General features: G+C 41.8%; 1 protein-coding gene across 1 annotated transcript in view; it reads left to right on the top strand.

Moving 5' to 3' along the window:
* The window catches only part of ATRN (attractin), a 165,075-nt gene that overhangs the window by 77,444 nt on the left and 69,708 nt on the right, over positions 1-17,923 (top strand). The window contains exons 15-18 of the mRNA XM_028523925.2: positions 826-1,016; positions 4,521-4,740; positions 6,399-6,584; positions 7,086-7,319. Of these exons, the coding sequence (XP_028379726.1) occupies positions 826-1,016; positions 4,521-4,740; positions 6,399-6,584; positions 7,086-7,319 (831 nt within the window). The remainder of the gene's footprint in view (positions 1-825; positions 1,017-4,520; positions 4,741-6,398; positions 6,585-7,085; positions 7,320-17,923) is intronic.

Raw genomic sequence — 17,923 nt, 5'->3', positions numbered from 1 at the left:
GGGGCCCAGAATCTACATTTGAACAAGCGGTGACACTGATGCCACACTTTGAGGAGCAGCTGTTTATCTCCTCTAAAATGGTCCCTAACCCATAGTACCCTTCGTTTGCCTCACCGAGGACTAATGAATGTTGCTGGTGGCGTCCCCGGGGTACTGTGGTTCTGGAGACTTTGGCTCCGGTAAAGTTGCTTTGCTCACTCTCTTCCAGGAGGTATTCACGGCTTCCTGCGGTTCTTCGGGTGGGTTCAGGGCCCGCCCAACTGCAGATCACAGGCTTGCTCTCTGTGCTATGGCTGTATTGCCTTGGGTTTTTTTCTTCAAAAGAATCTTTTCACTTCATTTTTGGGATAATTTGTGCATTTGATTTTACCTTCCACTTGTGAAAACAGTGCAGCTTTTGAAGACTGTAGACTTGTTCCTTCACCAACTCATTTCCCATTCTTGCAGTTTTTAACCACGTCCTTCCAATATGCATATTCATTTTTTTTGCTCTTAGAATTTTAGTCTTGTTTCCAATTGTTCTTCAAAAGGAGATTTTTAAAATCCAACACTGGCACCAAACAAGTATTTTCTTCAAAAACATGGGAGGGTTGACCTCAGGATATGTCTTTTGAGATCCAGGAAATATAACTGTGATAAGCATTTTTTAAATTCTTGTATTCTCTATCTGGTCCTTAGTAATGTGTCTGATACTCTCACTACATCCTAATAAGTACCTGCATTTTAGAGCCCCAAAACTAATTAGGTTTTCAGTAATTTGAATTAGTAACATAATTTTATGTGGTTTCTAAAACTGTTTTTCTTTCTCTCCCTCCTTTACAAAAGAAACTATCTGTGGCAATGGCTGGCATTTGGTTTTAAACTCATGTATGAAAATCACCACTGCCAAGGAGAATTACGACAACGCTAAACTGTCCTGTAGGAATCACAACGCCTTCTTGGCTTCTCTCACAAACCAGAAGAAGGTAGACTTTGTCGTTACGCAGCTGCGAATCATGCAGTCGTCGCAGAGCATGGTGCGTTAAAGCCCTCGGAACCCCAGTTTCCAGTACCCGCTGTCTGCTGAGGGCGTGCGATGTGCTTGGCGGGGGAGTGCTGTGGGTGACTGTGGAACTGCCTGTCAGCCTCTTCCTCTAACACCTTTCTTATCTTGAAATTTTTAGCACTTTATTAGTCATGTCTGTTAAAATATATTTGAATAATTGGGCATGTATTGAATTGTAACATACGTACCTATGCACACATCTTTGTGACAGCAGTAGGTGTTTTCAGATCTGTTTTATCCCTAGGTTCTGCTGTGGAGGGAGGGGAGTGTCACTACCACTAGCTAGGTTGAATTAAGGCACCCAAGTCTCTCAGGTTTCAGGTATTACTATAGTGTGTAATATGATTTAATGTTCACCACCCTAAGGAGTGCACATTTGTCTGCATCTTTCCTTAGGCCTGGCCAGCCCAAAAGGAGAGGGTACCTTACCAAGAGTTTCTAAGCACAGAAAGGCCCCAAGTTCTCTGTCTGTCTGCTCAGTGCTCTGATGTGGCTTGTGGTTGACCTTCTATAATTACATTTGGTCTTTTTGAGTCCAAAGTCCTAGACTGTGGTCCTATCCTCAGATAAGTAGGTAGTCATAAGACTAAGCTCTCTTAACAGTGCTGGCTTTTTGCTACAGAGCAGGTTGAGGGGAATGTTCTTCTCTTCAAGGAGGGAAAAGCAATAGGTAGACTTCTCAGGCACGGCCTTCTTCAGGTGAGGACAGGGAGTGAGGTCTGCGTCCTGGTTACCTGTGGGCCCAGTATGCCCCATGGAGGGCAGTTCTGCAACTGGTAGGATGTGCTCTGTATTTTACTTTTCTCCAAATGAATCTCTTTTCCTTTTCCAGTGCAACTTTGGTATGGCATAGACACTCAAACATTGGTAATATGTTATAAATGTTGTTTACCTCAGGGGACACTATGACCACATTTGATATTTTATATCTTGATGTTACCAGACAGCAGACCTGGCCCTGAGTGGGTCTGCCTAGGGCTGGCTGGTAGTGTGTGGGTTCTTGACTTCATGCAGGAAAGATTTCACAACATGAGTCCAGGAGACTATGAGGGTATGTTTATTAAAGCTGGGGACAGTGAAACCAGGAAGGCCTTAGCATAGAAGAAGTAACAGGAGAGCCCAGGCTGCTTTAGCTCACTGGGAAGTGAGAGAAAAGGGGGCCTTGGGGACAGGTTTAGGGGTTATCCGGGGGCGAGCTGCCACTGCTCATTGTTCCCCTGGTTGCAAGTCTCCTGGGGTCCCTTAGAGTTTAGGAGACGAGGGCCTGTGAGGGAAGAAGAGGAGGAAGGGACCAGCGTGGGCCTGCTTCCCAGAGGGAGAGTGCCCTGGGTCCTTTGTCTTGAGGGCTTTTCCTCTTTTTAAGATTTTTTATTTGTTTGTTTTTAGAGAGAGGGGTGACGGAAGGGAGAAAGACAGGAAGAGAAATATCAGTGGGAACAGTATCTGCAACCCGGGCTTGGACCTGGACTGGGAATTGAAGTAGTGACCTTTCACTTTACAGGATGATACGTAGCCAACTGAGCCACACCAGTCAGGGCTGTCTTGAGGACTTTTAACTCTCTCTTGCAGGCAGGCATTTTAGAGGTCTCAGGGAAACGTTTCAGCAGAATATTCATCACTTTTCCAAGTGTGCCAGTTTAGGGTCGCGGTCTCTACTGCTGGGTCGGTGCCAGGGCAGGGAGTTGCGAGTCACTGCAGCTGGTCCTGGCATTGCTGGCCTAGTCTCGCTGCTTTTCTGAGCCTGGGGCTGAAATACAACAGAGGCCTAGATGTTATCTCCAGGGAGGTGACCTTCCATGTGACTATAAATTGCTCAGCCAGCTTGATCAGCCATCTGTCTCGGTTTCCCTATTCCACTTGCCAAGGAATTTTCCTAGCTTCTTACTCTCCTGCCTCAGTGAAAGCTTTTTCAAGTTCATAATCTCCATTGGAGACCGCTCATGTTGTTTGTTTCTCTCCACCTGACCCCAGATACGGGTCTCTGCAGTGGTCTGTCCTTGGCTGTCAGCTTATCTCACCTGCAGTCAACTCCCTCAGAAAATTGGTGGCTTGCAGTTTTCCTCATCACCAGTGATTCCCAATTCCATGTGCCTCAAAGAATAGCTGGTTGGGAGGGTTTAGCTATCCCAGCTGGCCACAGATGTTCTCTCTTCTTGTCCCTCTTCTCTCTTCCTCAGATTTTCTAGCTCTAGAAGGTTCTAAGTAGTCAAATTAGCTGGGACTGCCTTTACACAACAGGAATTCACAGTCTTGTGTTAAGCTGTAAATTAAACTATAGGTTGAGACTGAGAGCCCAGGCTTATGCAGAAACAAGCAAGAGTACCCAACTAGCCTTCGGGGCAGAGGCAGGCTGACAGGCAGAAAGAGGTAGCCCCTGAAGAGGAGAAGGAGTGAATTGGGAAGGTGAATAGGGAAGGGCTTTCTGTGCTTTGCTGCCTGCACATGCAAGACGAGGAGACTGAGGGATGAGCTGTGGGCTGGGGAGAAGGAACGTAGCTGGGTCTTGTGAGGAATTGAGGCCAAAACCTGAGCGGCCTTATCTGCAATGCTAATTGCTTTGAGTTTTATCATGAAAGCCAAGGGAAGTTATTGAAGGACTTTTTAAAAAGCATTAATTTTAATTATTTTCTTTCCTTAAAAATAATACATATTTCAAAGGAAATTTATAAAATATTAACATGAAAAATAAAATAAATATTACTCATTACAACTAAAAATAATTACTTTGGATGTGTTTATTTCTTTTAGGTCTTTTAATAGATACTCATTTTTTTTCCTCAAAAATGGAAATACATCATACATTTTGTTTTATAACTGCCAAAATTAGAAATATCTTTCATTTCTGGGCTAAACTTTGTACTTTATTTTAAAAGAATTTTTCAGTGCAACTGGAAGGAAATTGCAGTAGAGCAGGAGTCAGAGACTCTCCTTATGGTTTACTGCCCTGTTAGAATTCCCTGTAAAATTCAGTGCCCGGCAGTACCCCCAGGTGAAGGTGGGAATCTCCAATTACCTGAACTGGTCAGTGTCCCAAAACAGGCTTAGTTCATGACTCTGAGTATAGACATATAACCAATATTTCAGAAATATTGGCAAGATGACTTCATATGTGAATAGACATTTAAAGTAAGTTGAGGGGTGGCCATCTCTTCATAGCATTTGTCTTAGGATGTGGAAATTTTGGATCTCAATTATTGTTTTTCCATTAATCTCTTTGAAATGTTTGATATATTCTCTGAGCTGTATTTTTGTCCCTTGCAAAATGGCGATAATTGAAGTGCCAAGCATGAAAGGTAACATAAAAATGATGTCGGTCTATCCTACCGTGCAGCAGCTGAGTCAGCAGATAGGGAGGTTTTCCTGTATCTTTCTGGATAAGTAACTTAAAACCATTTAAGTAGCTATATTGTTATCTAGATGCCTATTTTGGTCAAGACATTGATTATATTCATAGCTGTGTCTGGTTTGCCTATAGGCCAAGCAGACCTTGACCCCGTGGGTTGGGCTTCGGAAGATCAATGTGTCCTACTGGTGCTGGGAAGATATGACCTCATTCACAAATAGTACAATACAGTGGATGCCATCTGAGCCCAGTGATGCCGGATTCTGTGGGATCTTGTCCGAACCCAGTCCTCGGGGCTTGAAGGCTGCAACCTGCATCAACCCACTCAATGGTAGTGTCTGTGAAAGAGAGGGTAAGTGTGTGGGGAATTATGCATTTTGGAAGTTCACTGAAAGAGAAAATGTAGGAGGCATAGTGTTTATATGTATGAAATATTCATGAAAAACAGAGCATTGATTTCAAATATATGAAGCAGAGTGTAACCAAGAATTTTAAAAACAGAAGGACTATGGTACATTTACACAATGGAATTCTATGCAGCAGAAAGAATGAATGAGCTCCTGTCCTTTGCAACAGCATGGATGGAATTGGAAAGCATTATGCTGAGTGAAATAAGCCAGGTGGTGAAAGACAGATACCATATGATCTCACCTTTAACAGGAACCTAAACAAACAAAACAAACGAACAAGCAAAATATAACCAAAGACACTGAAATAGAGAACAGGCTGACAGTGACCAGAGGGGAGGGAATTTCAGGGGAAAAGGGGAAGGGTTTACAGGAACAAGTACAAAGGACACATGGACAAAAACTAGGGGCGGGTGTAAATGGGAGGGAGGTGGGGAGCACTGGGGAGGTGGGCTGGGATGGGAGTAGAAGACAGACAACTGTACTTGAACAACAATTAAAATAGAAAAAAATGAAAGAAAAAAAAACCCCAGAAGGATATAGTCTCTGGCTCTGAATAGTATGAGCCATAAGCCTAAACAAAAATAACTAACTGCTCAAAGAACCTAATATTCTAATTAACAATCAGAATGATTGGTTTGTTGAGTACAAAAGTATTGCGACTTGCTCCAGAAGATAAATTTCTTAGTGTTGGCAGAGCAATGCTATGGAAGAAAGAACCAGAAGTGCAAGTAAAAGCAAAGGAAAGGTCAGAACTGACAGTGGGGAACAAAGGGACAGCAGACAGAAAGATTGTGTCAGTGGGGAGAAAAACAATGAGAGCAGTCCTGCAACAAAGCAGAAGCAAGCCTGATGTGCCCAAGCTGTGCTTGAGTCCTGAGGGAATGAACATGGTGAGGAGCTTCATGGGTTTGAATCTCTCCTCTGGGCTATATTTAGGCTTCCTAAAGGCAGGCACGGGGGCAGCACCTGCAGCATGCAGACCAGCCCAGGACAAGCGTCCTCCTACTGCAGAGGGACTCACAAGTAATAGGTAGAATTTTCTGGGCACTTTTGGGAGGCTGGACTCCATCATTTTAGGATGGTACCATATTGTAGGGAACACAGAGGTGTAAAGGAGAATTCATAGCACTGTAGGAGTCATCCTAAAGTATGATTTCTAAACTTCCTGTAGGGGACCTTTTAGCCATTTGGATCCTGTGTGTTTTGGTGTATTTAGTGAATGCTGTGGTCTTTCTTTTCCAGAGCATGCAAAGATATGATTCTGCATGTTCAAGTGGACTATGAAAGCCCTGAAGTTCATTCTGGGTCCCCTAGATTGTAAGGAGCTTTAGAACCCCTACTTGAATGGAAAGATTACCTTGTTCCCACCTGTCTGTCCTTATGCTCTTTGAAAAGAAAAATATCTCCCCCCCCAAATGTGTAAATATACTTGACTAAATAGTACAAGGTGACTCTAATGTTTCCTGTTTTCTCCTTCATTTAACATAGTCCACTGAATTGATTTCATGACATACTGGTGGGTCAAAACCCACACGGAAAAGCCTTTGACTTGAACTGACATGGGGGGAGCTCTAAGTGTCTCTTGTGGGTTGACTTCCAGCAAACCACAGCAGCAAGCAGTGCCGGGTGCCGTGTGCCCTGAGGATGGCGTGTGGGGAGTGCACCAGTGGCAGCTCCGAGTGCATGTGGTGCAGCAACATGAAGCAGTGTGTGGACTCCAATGCCTATGTGGCCTCTTTCCCCTACGGCCAGTGTTTGGAGTGGTACACCATGAGCAGCTGCCCCCGTAAGTGAAACATGAGCTCTAGGCACTAATTAGTGCCCTCTGTGCGAGTGACAGCTGCTGCTGGGGGAGGCAGTGCTTTCAGCCTCTGAACAATTCAGGGACAAGACTCGACAGTCAGCTCAGGTCTGTCCATCGACTGCCTGATGAGAACCTTCACACAGCATTATGCACAGTGATACGAGGAAATAAATGTAAGATAGGTCACAGGGTACAGAAATAACTGCTCAACTTCAGTACCATATTGCTCGTATAATAAGTGCTTTCCAGCAGGTGACCTCTAAGGTCCCTTCCGGCTCCAACATCCTGAGATTGAGAGAGAAGGGAGGAGTCTCTGTTATTGTAGACCAAGATATTGGGCTCTTCAAATTTATTACGTCATTTAAACAGTCACAATAGAATGGGAATTTTGACTCACAGAAGTTGAATAGTCTGTTAAAGAAAAAGGTAATTACTAACTACAATGAATTCAGATCAACTTGTTTTGTTCTTTTTTTTGAACAGCTGGAAATTGTTCAGGCTACTGTACCTGTGGCCATTGCTTGGAGCAACCAGGCTGTGGCTGGTGTACCGATCCCAGCAATACTGGCAAAGGGAAATGCATAGAGGGCTCCTATAAAGGACCAGTGAAGATGCCTTCTCAGGCTCCTGTAGGGAATTTCTACCCACAGCCCCTTCTCAATTCCAGCATGTGTCCAGAGGACAGCAGATACAACTGGTCTTTCATTCATTGCCCGGGTAAGATGTCTTGTATAGTCAAAATCAAGTGTTTCACTACCTATTTGCAACGAATGAACCCTTGAAAGCCCTGGCCCATGTGGCTCAGTTGGTTGGAGTATCATCCCATAAACCAAAAGATTGCAGGTTCAATTCCCAGTCAGGGCACATCCCTAAGTTGGCGGTTTTGTCCCTAGTTGGGGTGCATACGAAAGGCAATTGATTGATGTTTCTCTATCACATCGATGTTTCTCTCCTTCCCTTCCCTTCTCTATAAAATCAATAAGCATGTCTTCAGGTGAGGATTAAAAAAAAGTTGAAAGCTGTATTGTTTATATGGATTTCCTTTAAAAATACATATAACAGATCATTTGTGGAGAAATAGTTTTACATGGAAAATATTTTTAGTATCTGTTAATGAAAATACAAATAATTCCAAGTGAGTTGTTTTGTTAACATTGATTATAAAAGTAATGAAATAAGTTCACAATAAAAAACTAAATATTACAGATGTACATAAAATAAAAACTGAAATTCTGCTTCTCATCTCCATTTCTTCAGAGAGATACAAATTTTTGCCAGTTTGATATAGATACTTCTAGACATACTAATGTGTATTTTTAAAACTAAAAAAATACTATGCATATGATATAGTTCTACAGTTTGTTTTTTATTTAAAAATACATCTTGGCAGTTGTTAGGAGAAAATTTAAAAATAAGGTCTCTAGTCAACCCATAAATTCTTCTCACAAATGTAGAAAACAAAGAAAGAAAGAAAACAGCTTTATTATTGAAGCTTTAAGCAGACCATGACGCATATCACAGGCAATCCACTAATGAGATTGCAAATACCAAGTGAAATTTCCCTCTTTTAAATAAACAACCAGGCAGATACAATCCATTATGTATGTGTTCTCAATATGTATGATAATTTGTCCTCATGTGAGAGGATTTGGTGGCATGGTTTGCTGTACATTCTTTCGTAGTGCATTGTGAATTTACCTGGTAATTGGGATGGCCACCTGTGTTACATAATTGTGTTTATCCAAAGAACAAAATAAACCACATTGTGTCTTTTGGTTGGAACGTTATCCTGTGCTCCAAAAAGGTTGTGGGTTTCATATCTGGTCGGAGCACATACATAGGTTGCAAGTTCAATCCCTAGTTAGGGCGGGTATGGGAGGCAACTGATCGGATATCTCTCTCTCACAATGATGTATGTCTGTCTGTCTGTCTCTCCCTCTCTCTTTCTCTTTCTCCCCCTCCTTTGTCCCTGCCCTCTACTCTTCCTCTCTCTCTAAAATCAATAAACATATTCTTGAATGAAGATTTTTTTAAAAAGGAAGGAATCAACCATGAGTTGGCCTAAAAGCCTGGACCTGCTGGGGAGGCTGCTTTGGGGAACTAATCCTGAGAAATAGGCCTTGATACAGACCTTCAGTAGATACTCAGGAATGTGCAGATGGGCCTCCAGAACAGCTGGAAGAGGTCAGGCAGGTGCAAAGACTCCCAGATTAGTGAGTGAGAACTCCAAGGTCCTTGCAGACAGCGTCACTGACAGCAGGGCTGCCTGTGAGTTCTGTAAGGGAAAGACCACTGTAAACAAAAATAAAAGGCAAGAGGCAGACTGGGTGAAAATATCTGCAGTGTGTATGTCCAATGATTGCAGAGTATGTAAGCCTCCTCCCTCCAGGGGAAAAAGAAGAAGCTAAACGATATCCCAAGAGAAGTGGGCAAAGGGTGTAAATAAGTAGCCACACCATTTTGGCATTCACTGGAGATGTAAAAAGGCTCTGATTTCTTCACATCCTCATCAACACTTGTGTTCATCTTTTTTATTGTAGCTGTTCTAGTGTATGGGAAATGGTATCTCTCTGTGGTTTTGATTTCCCTAATGACTGATGAAGTTGAGCGTCTTATTGGCGATTTGTGTGTCATATTTAGAAAAATGTCTATTCGAAGTCTTTGCCCATTTTTAAATTGCATTACTTGTCTTTTTATTATCAACCTATGAGAGTTTTTTATGAATCCTAGATATGAGTCCCTTATTGAATATATGATTTGCAATATTTTCTTTCATTCTGTGTGTTTCTTTCTTGATAAAATCCTTTGTAATGCAAACATTTAAAATTTTGTAAGTGCAGTGTGTTTTCTTTTATCCCATGTGCTTCTGACATTGCATCTAAGAAACTGAGATCATAGAGATTTACTCTTTTCTTTTTAGTTTCATAGATTTATCTCTTATTTTTCGGTTCATAATCCACTTTTTAAAAATTCTTTTTTATTTTTCCACTACCATTTGTCCCCCTTATACTTCCCTCCCCCTCAGTCACCAGGCTGTTGTCTGTGCCATAATCCACTTCTGAGTTAATTTTTATATGTGGTCTGGATAGGGGGTCAGATTCATCCTTTTGCATGGTTATTCTGGGCTTCTGGCATTCCCATCTGAATTTTAGGATGAACTTGTCAATTTTGGCAACATCAACAAAAAGAGATTGCATTGAGGCAACAGACCAACTTGGGGTGTACTACCATCTAACAATATTAAGCCTTCCAATTTATGAGTCTGGAATGTTTTCCTATTTCTTTAGTTCTTACTTCCAGCAGTGTTTGATAGTTTTCATTGTACATATCCTGTACTTACTTTGTTAAATTTACTATACAAAGTATTTTAATTTTCCTAAAATGAAATTTTCTTTTTTTTTTAAGATTTTATTTTATTTATTTTTGGGGGCGGGGAGAGAGAGAGAGAGAAACATCAATGTGTGGTTGCTCGGGGCCGTGGCCTGCAACCCAGGTATATGCCCTGACTGGGAATCGAACCTGCGACACTTTGGTTCGTAGCCTGTGCTCAATCCACTGAGCTACACCAGGCAGGGCTAAATGAAATTTTCTTAATTTCATTTGCTGATTGTTCATTGCTAGTGTATAGAAATGCAGTTGATTTTTGTATGTTGATCTGGTGTGATGAAGCTTTGTTGAACTCACTTATTATTTCAGTTCATTTTTTAGTGTATTTCTTACGGTTTTCTACATATAGGGTCATGTTGTCTGCTAAGAAAGACAGTTTACTTTTTTCCAATCTTTTTATCCTCTTTAAAATTTATTTTTTGAAGTTTACTGGCCTGGCTAGAAACTCCAATATAATGTTGAATGAAAGTGGTGACAGTGAGCATCATTGTCTTTTCCTGAGCTTAAGGGGAAAGAATTCAGTCTTTCTCCATTAAGTTTGATGTTGGCTTTAAGTTTTTCATACATGCTCTGTCAGGTTGAGAAATTTTTCTTTGGTTTCTAGTTTTTTGATGGTTCTTGTCATGATGAGTGCTAAATTTTGTTAAATGTCTTTATTGTGTCTATTGTAATGATAATGTATGTTGCTTTTGTTCTTTCATGTATTAATACCATGTATTATGTTAATTGACTTAAGGATATTAAACCAGCCTCGCATTTCTGGGATAAAGCCATTTGCTCCTGTTGTATAATCCTTTTTAGCATGTTGCTGGATTTAATTTGCCAGTTGGGAATTTTGTATCTATATTCATGAGGGATATTGGTCTGTTCTGTAGTTTTCTTTCTTGTGATGACTAGCTTTGTATCAGGCTGCTATTGGCTTCATAGAGTGAGTTGGAAAGTATTCCCTCCTTTTCTACATGATGAGAGTTTGCAAAGGATTGGCAATCTTTAAGTGTTGATAGAATTCATCAGTGAAGCCATCTGGGCTTGGACTTCTCTTTGTGTGAAGATCTTTGATTATTAACTTAACCTTTTTATTTATTATAATTCTTTTCAGATTTTCTGTTTCTGCTTGAGTCAGTTTTAGTAACCTGTGTTTTTTTAGGAGTTGTCTATTTCATCTAAATAATCAATGTTTTTTAAGTCCTCACCCAAGGCTATGTTTATTGATTTTAAAAAGAGAGGAAGAGGGAGAGAGGGAGGGAAACATTGATGTGAAAGAGAAACATCAATTGATTGCTTCCCAAATGTGCCTCTACTGAACATCCAGCCTGCAACTGAGGTATGTGCCCTAACCGTGGGTTGAATCTGCAACCTTTTGGTGTATAGAATGATGTGCCCACTGAGACCCCTGGCCAGGGCAGTAATCAAAATTTTTTTGGCATACAGTTCATAATATTTTCTTGAAGATAGTTTTTTGGCCATATGTGTTCTTCTTTTTAACCTATTGGTTTTTTGTTTTGTGTCTAATTTTGTTTTATCCTTTTTCATTTTGCAAAGTCACTAAATGTCATGAGGTTTTTTCAGAGCTTTCTTTCTTGGTTTATGGATACAATAATCTCTCAAGCCTCTTTTAATGCTAAAATTAGTATTTTTCATTCTCTTAAGTTTCTTGCATCAACCCTTTCTTCAGGGTTAGTTGCTCTTCATGTTTACCCAGATGGTGCCTTTACATTGATGATTTTCTTACACTGGTTACTTTTCAAGATTGATTTGTATTCATTATCACTATTGGGTGTACTGAGCTGTTGCAAAGGTGTGGTGTGATGGTGTCCTAAGGGAGAGCCTGGCTGGCCAGTCACAGAGCTCTCTGGTCTGGTCTGCTATATTTTTGCGTGGTCTGCATTTCTCCTTCAGTGGAAGAAGGAGGGAGCAACACACCAAGTATTGGATACATTTGGCATGTTCATGGTTGCGCCAAGTGCCTCCCTATCTTAGGATATTATAGCAACCTGAAGATAGCTGGGGTATTGCCCTGATTTTTATTTCAGACTCCTGACTTCCCCTCCCCTGCCCACCTCACAGACTGTTCTTTCCTACTGCAGCCCAGGACAGCGCCTCAGCAAGCTGTTGAGCAGATCATGAGGTACTTCCTGCTATCCATCACTCTTCCAAGGTCTGCTCTGGCTCCCAGCCTCTGCTGGATTGCCCAGGTGTCAATTAGTAAAGTGCATGTAGTCATTTTGTCAGTTCCTTCCTTCTCCTACATTAAGAAACAAGTGTCTCAACTCCTCTTTCTCACCAGATTCACCATATCTGCTTTACAATTTCTAGAAATTCCTCATTACTTTAAAAGTATTGCCCAATACTTTTTTTTTTTAATTTCCTTCCCTTGGCACCTCAAGCCTAGCTTTTTTTTTTTTTAAGATTTTATTTATTTACTTTTAGAGAGAGGGGAAGGGAGAGAGAAAGAGAGGGAAACATCAGTGTGTGAGAGACACCAATCAGTTGTCTCCCACATGCTCCACCATGACTGGGTACCTGGCCTGCAACCCAGGCATATGCCCTGGTCGGGAATATAACCAGTGACCTTTCAGTTTGCAGGCTGGTGATCAATCCACTGAGCCACACCAGCCAGGGCTTTTTTTTTTTCCATATTGATTATGCTATTAGAGTTGTCCTGATTTTTCCCCCTTGGCCACCCTTCACCCAGCAACCCCCACTCCCTCAGGCAACCCCCCACCATTGTTCATGACCTTGGGTCATTCGTAGAAGTTCTTTGGTTACTGTATTTCCTATACTGCACTTTACATCCCCATGGCTATTCTGTTACTACCAATTTGTACTTCTTAATCCCTTCACCTCTTCACCCATCATTCTCCCTCTGCCCCCGCCCCCCAATCTGGCAAACTTCAGGTGATTAGTTTCTTTTCTCTTGCTTTTAAGAATCTCTCTTTACCTTTAATCTTTGGCCTTTTAATTATGATGTGTCTTGGAGTGGGCCTCTTGGCATCCATCTTGTTTGGTATTCTCTGTGCTTCCTGCACTTGCATGTCTGTTTCCTTTACCAATTAGGAAGGTTTTCTTCCACTAATTTTTCAGATAGATTTCCAATTTCTTGCCCTTTCTCTTCTCCTTCTGGCACCCCATATGAGGCAAATATTGGACCTCTTAAAGTTGTCCCAGAGGCTCTTTATACTATCCTCATTTTTTGGATTCTTTTTTCTTCTTCTGCGTGGTTGGTTTTTGCTTCCTTATGTTCCATGTCATTGATTTGATTCTTCAGTTCATCCTTTCTACTGTTGTTTCCCTATAAATTGTTCTTTATTTCAACTAGTGTATTCTCATTTCTGACTTGGTCTTTTTTTATGCTGCTGAGGTCCTTTCTAAGTTCACTCGGCATCCTTATAAACAATGTTTTGAACTCTGCATCCGATAGATTGCTTATCTCCATTTCATTTAGCTCTTTTTCTGGAGTTTTGATCTGTTCTTTCATTTGGGTTATGTTTCTTTGTCTCCTTGTTTTTGCAGGCTCTCTGTGTTTGTTTCTATGTATTAGGTAGAGCTGCTCTGACTCTGTGTCTGGTAGTGTGGCCTAATGTAATAGGTGCCCTGTAGGGTCTGGTGGCACAGCCTCCCCTATCACACAAGCTGGGTATTTGAGGTGCAGCCTTCTAGTGGGCTGAGTACATCCTCCTCTTGTAGTTGAGCCTTGGTGGCTGTTGGCAGATCACTGGGAGGGATTTACCCAGGCCAGTCAGCTGCAAGGACTGGCTGTGACTACTGACCACCACCCTCCATCCTCCATGAAGGATCATCTGTGCAGGGGCAGGGGGTGGTGCACTGATGCGGTTTGTAGCTGTCCACTGGGTGTATTGGCCCTGGGGTTTCCTGGATGGTACAAGGCAAAGTCAGCCCCCACCTATGTTTTGCCTGGAGCACACTGCCTGAGGAATAAAGCAATCTGAGATGGTTGCTACCTGTGCTAGGCTTGGAGATTCCCAGGTGAAGCCAAGCTGTAACTCTAATCTGGCTGCCACTAAAGCTCACTGAAGCCACCTGTTGCTTGTTTGATAGGATAAGTTGGGTTGAGTAGAGCCTCTGTGGATCTCAAAAATGGGTCACACAGCATTAGCCAGTTGATGGAGTCTCAGATATGGCACCACCGACCTGTTCTGTTGGGGGAGGGCTCAGCATAGGGACAATAGTCTCTGCTGGCCCCAATGCCAGACACTTCAGTCTTTCCCTGTATACCACTGAGCCTTATAGGATGCCACCTCGGTGCTGGAGCCCAGAGGGAGCGAGTCTGAGTAGGTGAGTCTATGTGTGGTTTCCCCGAGAGGAAGTGCTTACGGCTCCAGCAGCCTCCTTCACTGACCCAATCTTCTCTGGTTTTCACAGCCAGAAGTTTGGGGACTTACCTTCCTGGTACTGGAGTCCTGGTCTGGGGGGCCTTGTGTGGGCCAGGCACTCCTCATTCCCGAGCTGTCCATTCAGAAGTTTTACCCACGTTGGTGTGAGACCAGCCCATTCCTCCTCTGCACCCCTCCTACCAGTCTGGATGGATGTGGTTTCTTCAATTCTGTAGTTGTCAGACTTCCATTCAACTTGATTTCTGACATTCCTGATTGATGGTGGTTCTCTATTTTAGTTGTAATTTTAATGTGATTGCGCAAAGAGGCGAGCCATGTTTGCCTATGTCACCATCTTGACCAGAAGCCTCCTAAATACTTTTTTTAAAAGATTTTATTTATTTATTTTTAGAGAGAGAAGGGAGGGAAATAGAGAGAGAGAGAAACGTCAATGTGCGGTTGCTGGGGGTCATGGTCTGCAACCCAGGCGTGTACCCTGACTGGGAGTCGAACCTGCGACACTTTGGTTCGCAGCCCGCGCTCAATCCACTGAGCTACGCCAGCCAGGGCTCCAAATACTTCTTTTATTTTTTATTTTTAAATATGTTTTATTGATTGTGGTATTACAGTCCTTCCATTTTTTTCTCCCTTTTATTTATCTCTGCCCTATAACCCCCGCCCCCACCAGCATTGCCCAGCCTTCGTTCATGTCCATGGGTCATACATATAAGTTCTTTGGCTTCTCCATTTCCCATACTATTCTTAACCTCCCCTGTCTATTTTGTACCTACCCTTTATGCTTCTTATTCCCTGTACCTTTTCCCCCATTCTCCCATCTCCCCCTCCCCTCTGATAATCCTTCATGTGATCTCTATTTCTGTGAATCTTCCTTTCCTGTTTGTTTGCTTACTTCATTTTTGTTTTTGTTTTTGTTTTTTTTTTAGGTTCAGTTGTTGATACTTGTGAGTTTGTTGTCATTTTATTGTTCATATTTTTATCTTCTTAGATAAGTCCCTTTAACATTTCATATAATAAGGATTTGGTGATGATGAACTCCTTCAACTTGACCTTACTGGGAAACACTTTATCTGTCCTTCCATTCGAAATGATAGCTTTGCTGGATAGACTAATCTTGCATGTAGGCCCTTGCCTTTCGTGTTAGAATACTTCTTTCCAGCCCCTTCTTGCCTGTCAGGTTTCTTTTGAGAAATCAGCTGATAGTCTTATGGGCACTCCTTTTGTAGGTAACTATCTCCTTTTCTCTTGCTGCTTTTAAGAGTCTCTCTCCTTATCTTTAATCTTGGGTAATATAATCAAATATGCGTTGGGGTGTGCTTTCTTGGGTCCAACTTCTTTGGGACTCTCTGAGCTTCCTGGACTTCCTGGAAATCTGTTTCCTTTGCCAGATTTGGGAAGTTCTCCTTTATTATGTTTTCAGATAAGTTTTCAATTTCTTGCTCTTCCTTTCCTCCTTCTGTCACCCCTATGATTCGGATGTTGGAATGTCTAAAGTTGTGGTTAAACATTCCTAAGCCTCTCCTTGTTTTTTTGAATTCTTGTTTCTTCATTCTGTTCCTGTCGAATGTTTATTTCTTCGTTCTGGTCCAAACCGTTAGTTTGAGTTCTGGTTTCCTTCCCTTCACTGTTGGTTCTCTGTACATTTTTCTTGATTTCACTTTTCATAGCCTTCACTTTTTCCTCTATTTTGTGACCATAATCAACCATTTCTGTGAGCATCCTTATTACCAGTGTTTTGAACTGTGCATCTGATAGGTTGTCTCTCTCTTCATTGCTTAGTTGTATTTTTTCTGGAGCTTTGATCTGTTCTTTTGTTTGGACCATATTTTTTTGTCTTGGCATACTTGTTACTTAGTAATGGGCAGAGTCTTAGGTATTCACTAGGGCAAGGTAACCCACATTGTCATTCCTCCTGGTTTATCCACATGCAAATGTGGGACCACCCACTCTGCCAGCTGCTGCCTTGCCCAGTGTCCTCTCCACCCACCCTGCTGCCTATCTATGCCCCTCCTGCCGGTCTGGATGAATGTTTCTTTAACTCCTTGGTTGTCCGACTTCCATATAGTTCAATTTTCTGGCAGTTCTGGTTATTTATTGTTTTTAAATTTGATGTTGTCCTTCTTTTGGTTGTGAGTGTATCTACCTACACCTCTATCTTGGCCAGAAGTTCCAAATAATTCTAATAGAACTTTTCCTTCTTACCCCATACTCCTATTGATTTGATCATTGTTTTTACATTTCTTCTGTGATTATAGTGGGATTTTGAAGAGGAAGAGAGCGGTGTTCGCTCAGTCTTTTTAAATTGTACAAGAACACAGATTTTTTTTGTGTGTAAATGATTTTGGGTGTTGTACTTTGTGTGTGTTGTGCTCTGCCATTGCTATGTAGTTGGCCCTCTGTGCCCATGAGTTCTGCATCCGCAGGTGGAGCCCCACGAAGGGACTTACTCATCTTCAGAGGAACAACATGTGTATCCCACACATGTAAAGTAATTTTGGTGCAGTCATAACTGGCATAGTCATTTCTAAGTTTTTCAGCTGCAGTCTGTATAGAACAACTCAAATACCTACAGGGATGGGGTAGAAAACAGGTGATAAACAGAACAGGTACAAGGCTATGAAAAGTTTCTGAGATGGTAAAAAACTGTGTCGTGCTGATGAAGCAAGAAAAATCTGCAAAAGCTGCTAAAAGAGTAAGTCTTCGATGCTCTCACACAAACATACACACACACAAAATGGTGATTATGTGATATGATCCAGGTGTTAACTAATGCTGTGGTGGTATCATTTGGTGATATATGTGTGTACAATCAGCATATTGTACACCTTAAACTTACGCAATGTTGTATGTCAGTTGGAGGCAGGGGCAGGTCTGCATAATCAGATTCTCTTCACTGTGGTTCAGGTCGTGTGTTGTGTGAATGCCCCCCCTTGAGTCTGCAGTGCACAGCCTGCACAGCTGTGCCCAGCAGCCCTGAGAGTTTGGGCTCCTGTTGCCTTTGTCGTTGTAAAGGCCTGTGTGCATCAAGGATCTTACTAGTGCCACTTATGAAAATGTTTATATGTAAAGATGGTCATTTTCCTAACCATGAAAAATTGAAAGCACAGTAAATATCAGAATGTAAGGGAACTGTTACGGTTCATGGAAATTATCATGCCATTTAAAGTTTTGTTTATGATAGATGAAATAGTGTGGTAAAATAATTGTGATATGTTTAAAAATCAAAATTAAGGCTGGTATGGCTCAGTGGATTGAGCACCAGCCAGTGAACCGAGAGGTTGCGGGTTCAATTCCTAGTGAAGGGCATAGGCCTGGGTTGTGGCCATATCCACAGGTGGGGGCATGGCATGCAAGAGGCAACCAATCAGTGTACCTCTGGCACATCGATGTTTCTCTCCCTCTTTTTCTCCCTCTCTTCCCCCTCTCTAAAGGTAAATAAATGAAATCTTTTGAAAAAAATAAAAATTGAATGCTACAATGAATACTATGAAAATATCACAACACAACTATGTTGTGATCTCTGGGTGCTGGAATTATATATGGTTTTTCCTGCCTTCTTAAGGTTTTCAAATTTAGCTACCA

Source organism: Phyllostomus discolor, chromosome 9 (genome assembly GCF_004126475.2).
Source record: "Phyllostomus discolor isolate MPI-MPIP mPhyDis1 chromosome 9, mPhyDis1.pri.v3, whole genome shotgun sequence".
NCBI classification, from domain to species: domain Eukaryota; kingdom Metazoa; phylum Chordata; class Mammalia; order Chiroptera; family Phyllostomidae; genus Phyllostomus; species Phyllostomus discolor.
This window is presented reverse-complemented; position numbering and strand designations above follow the sequence as displayed.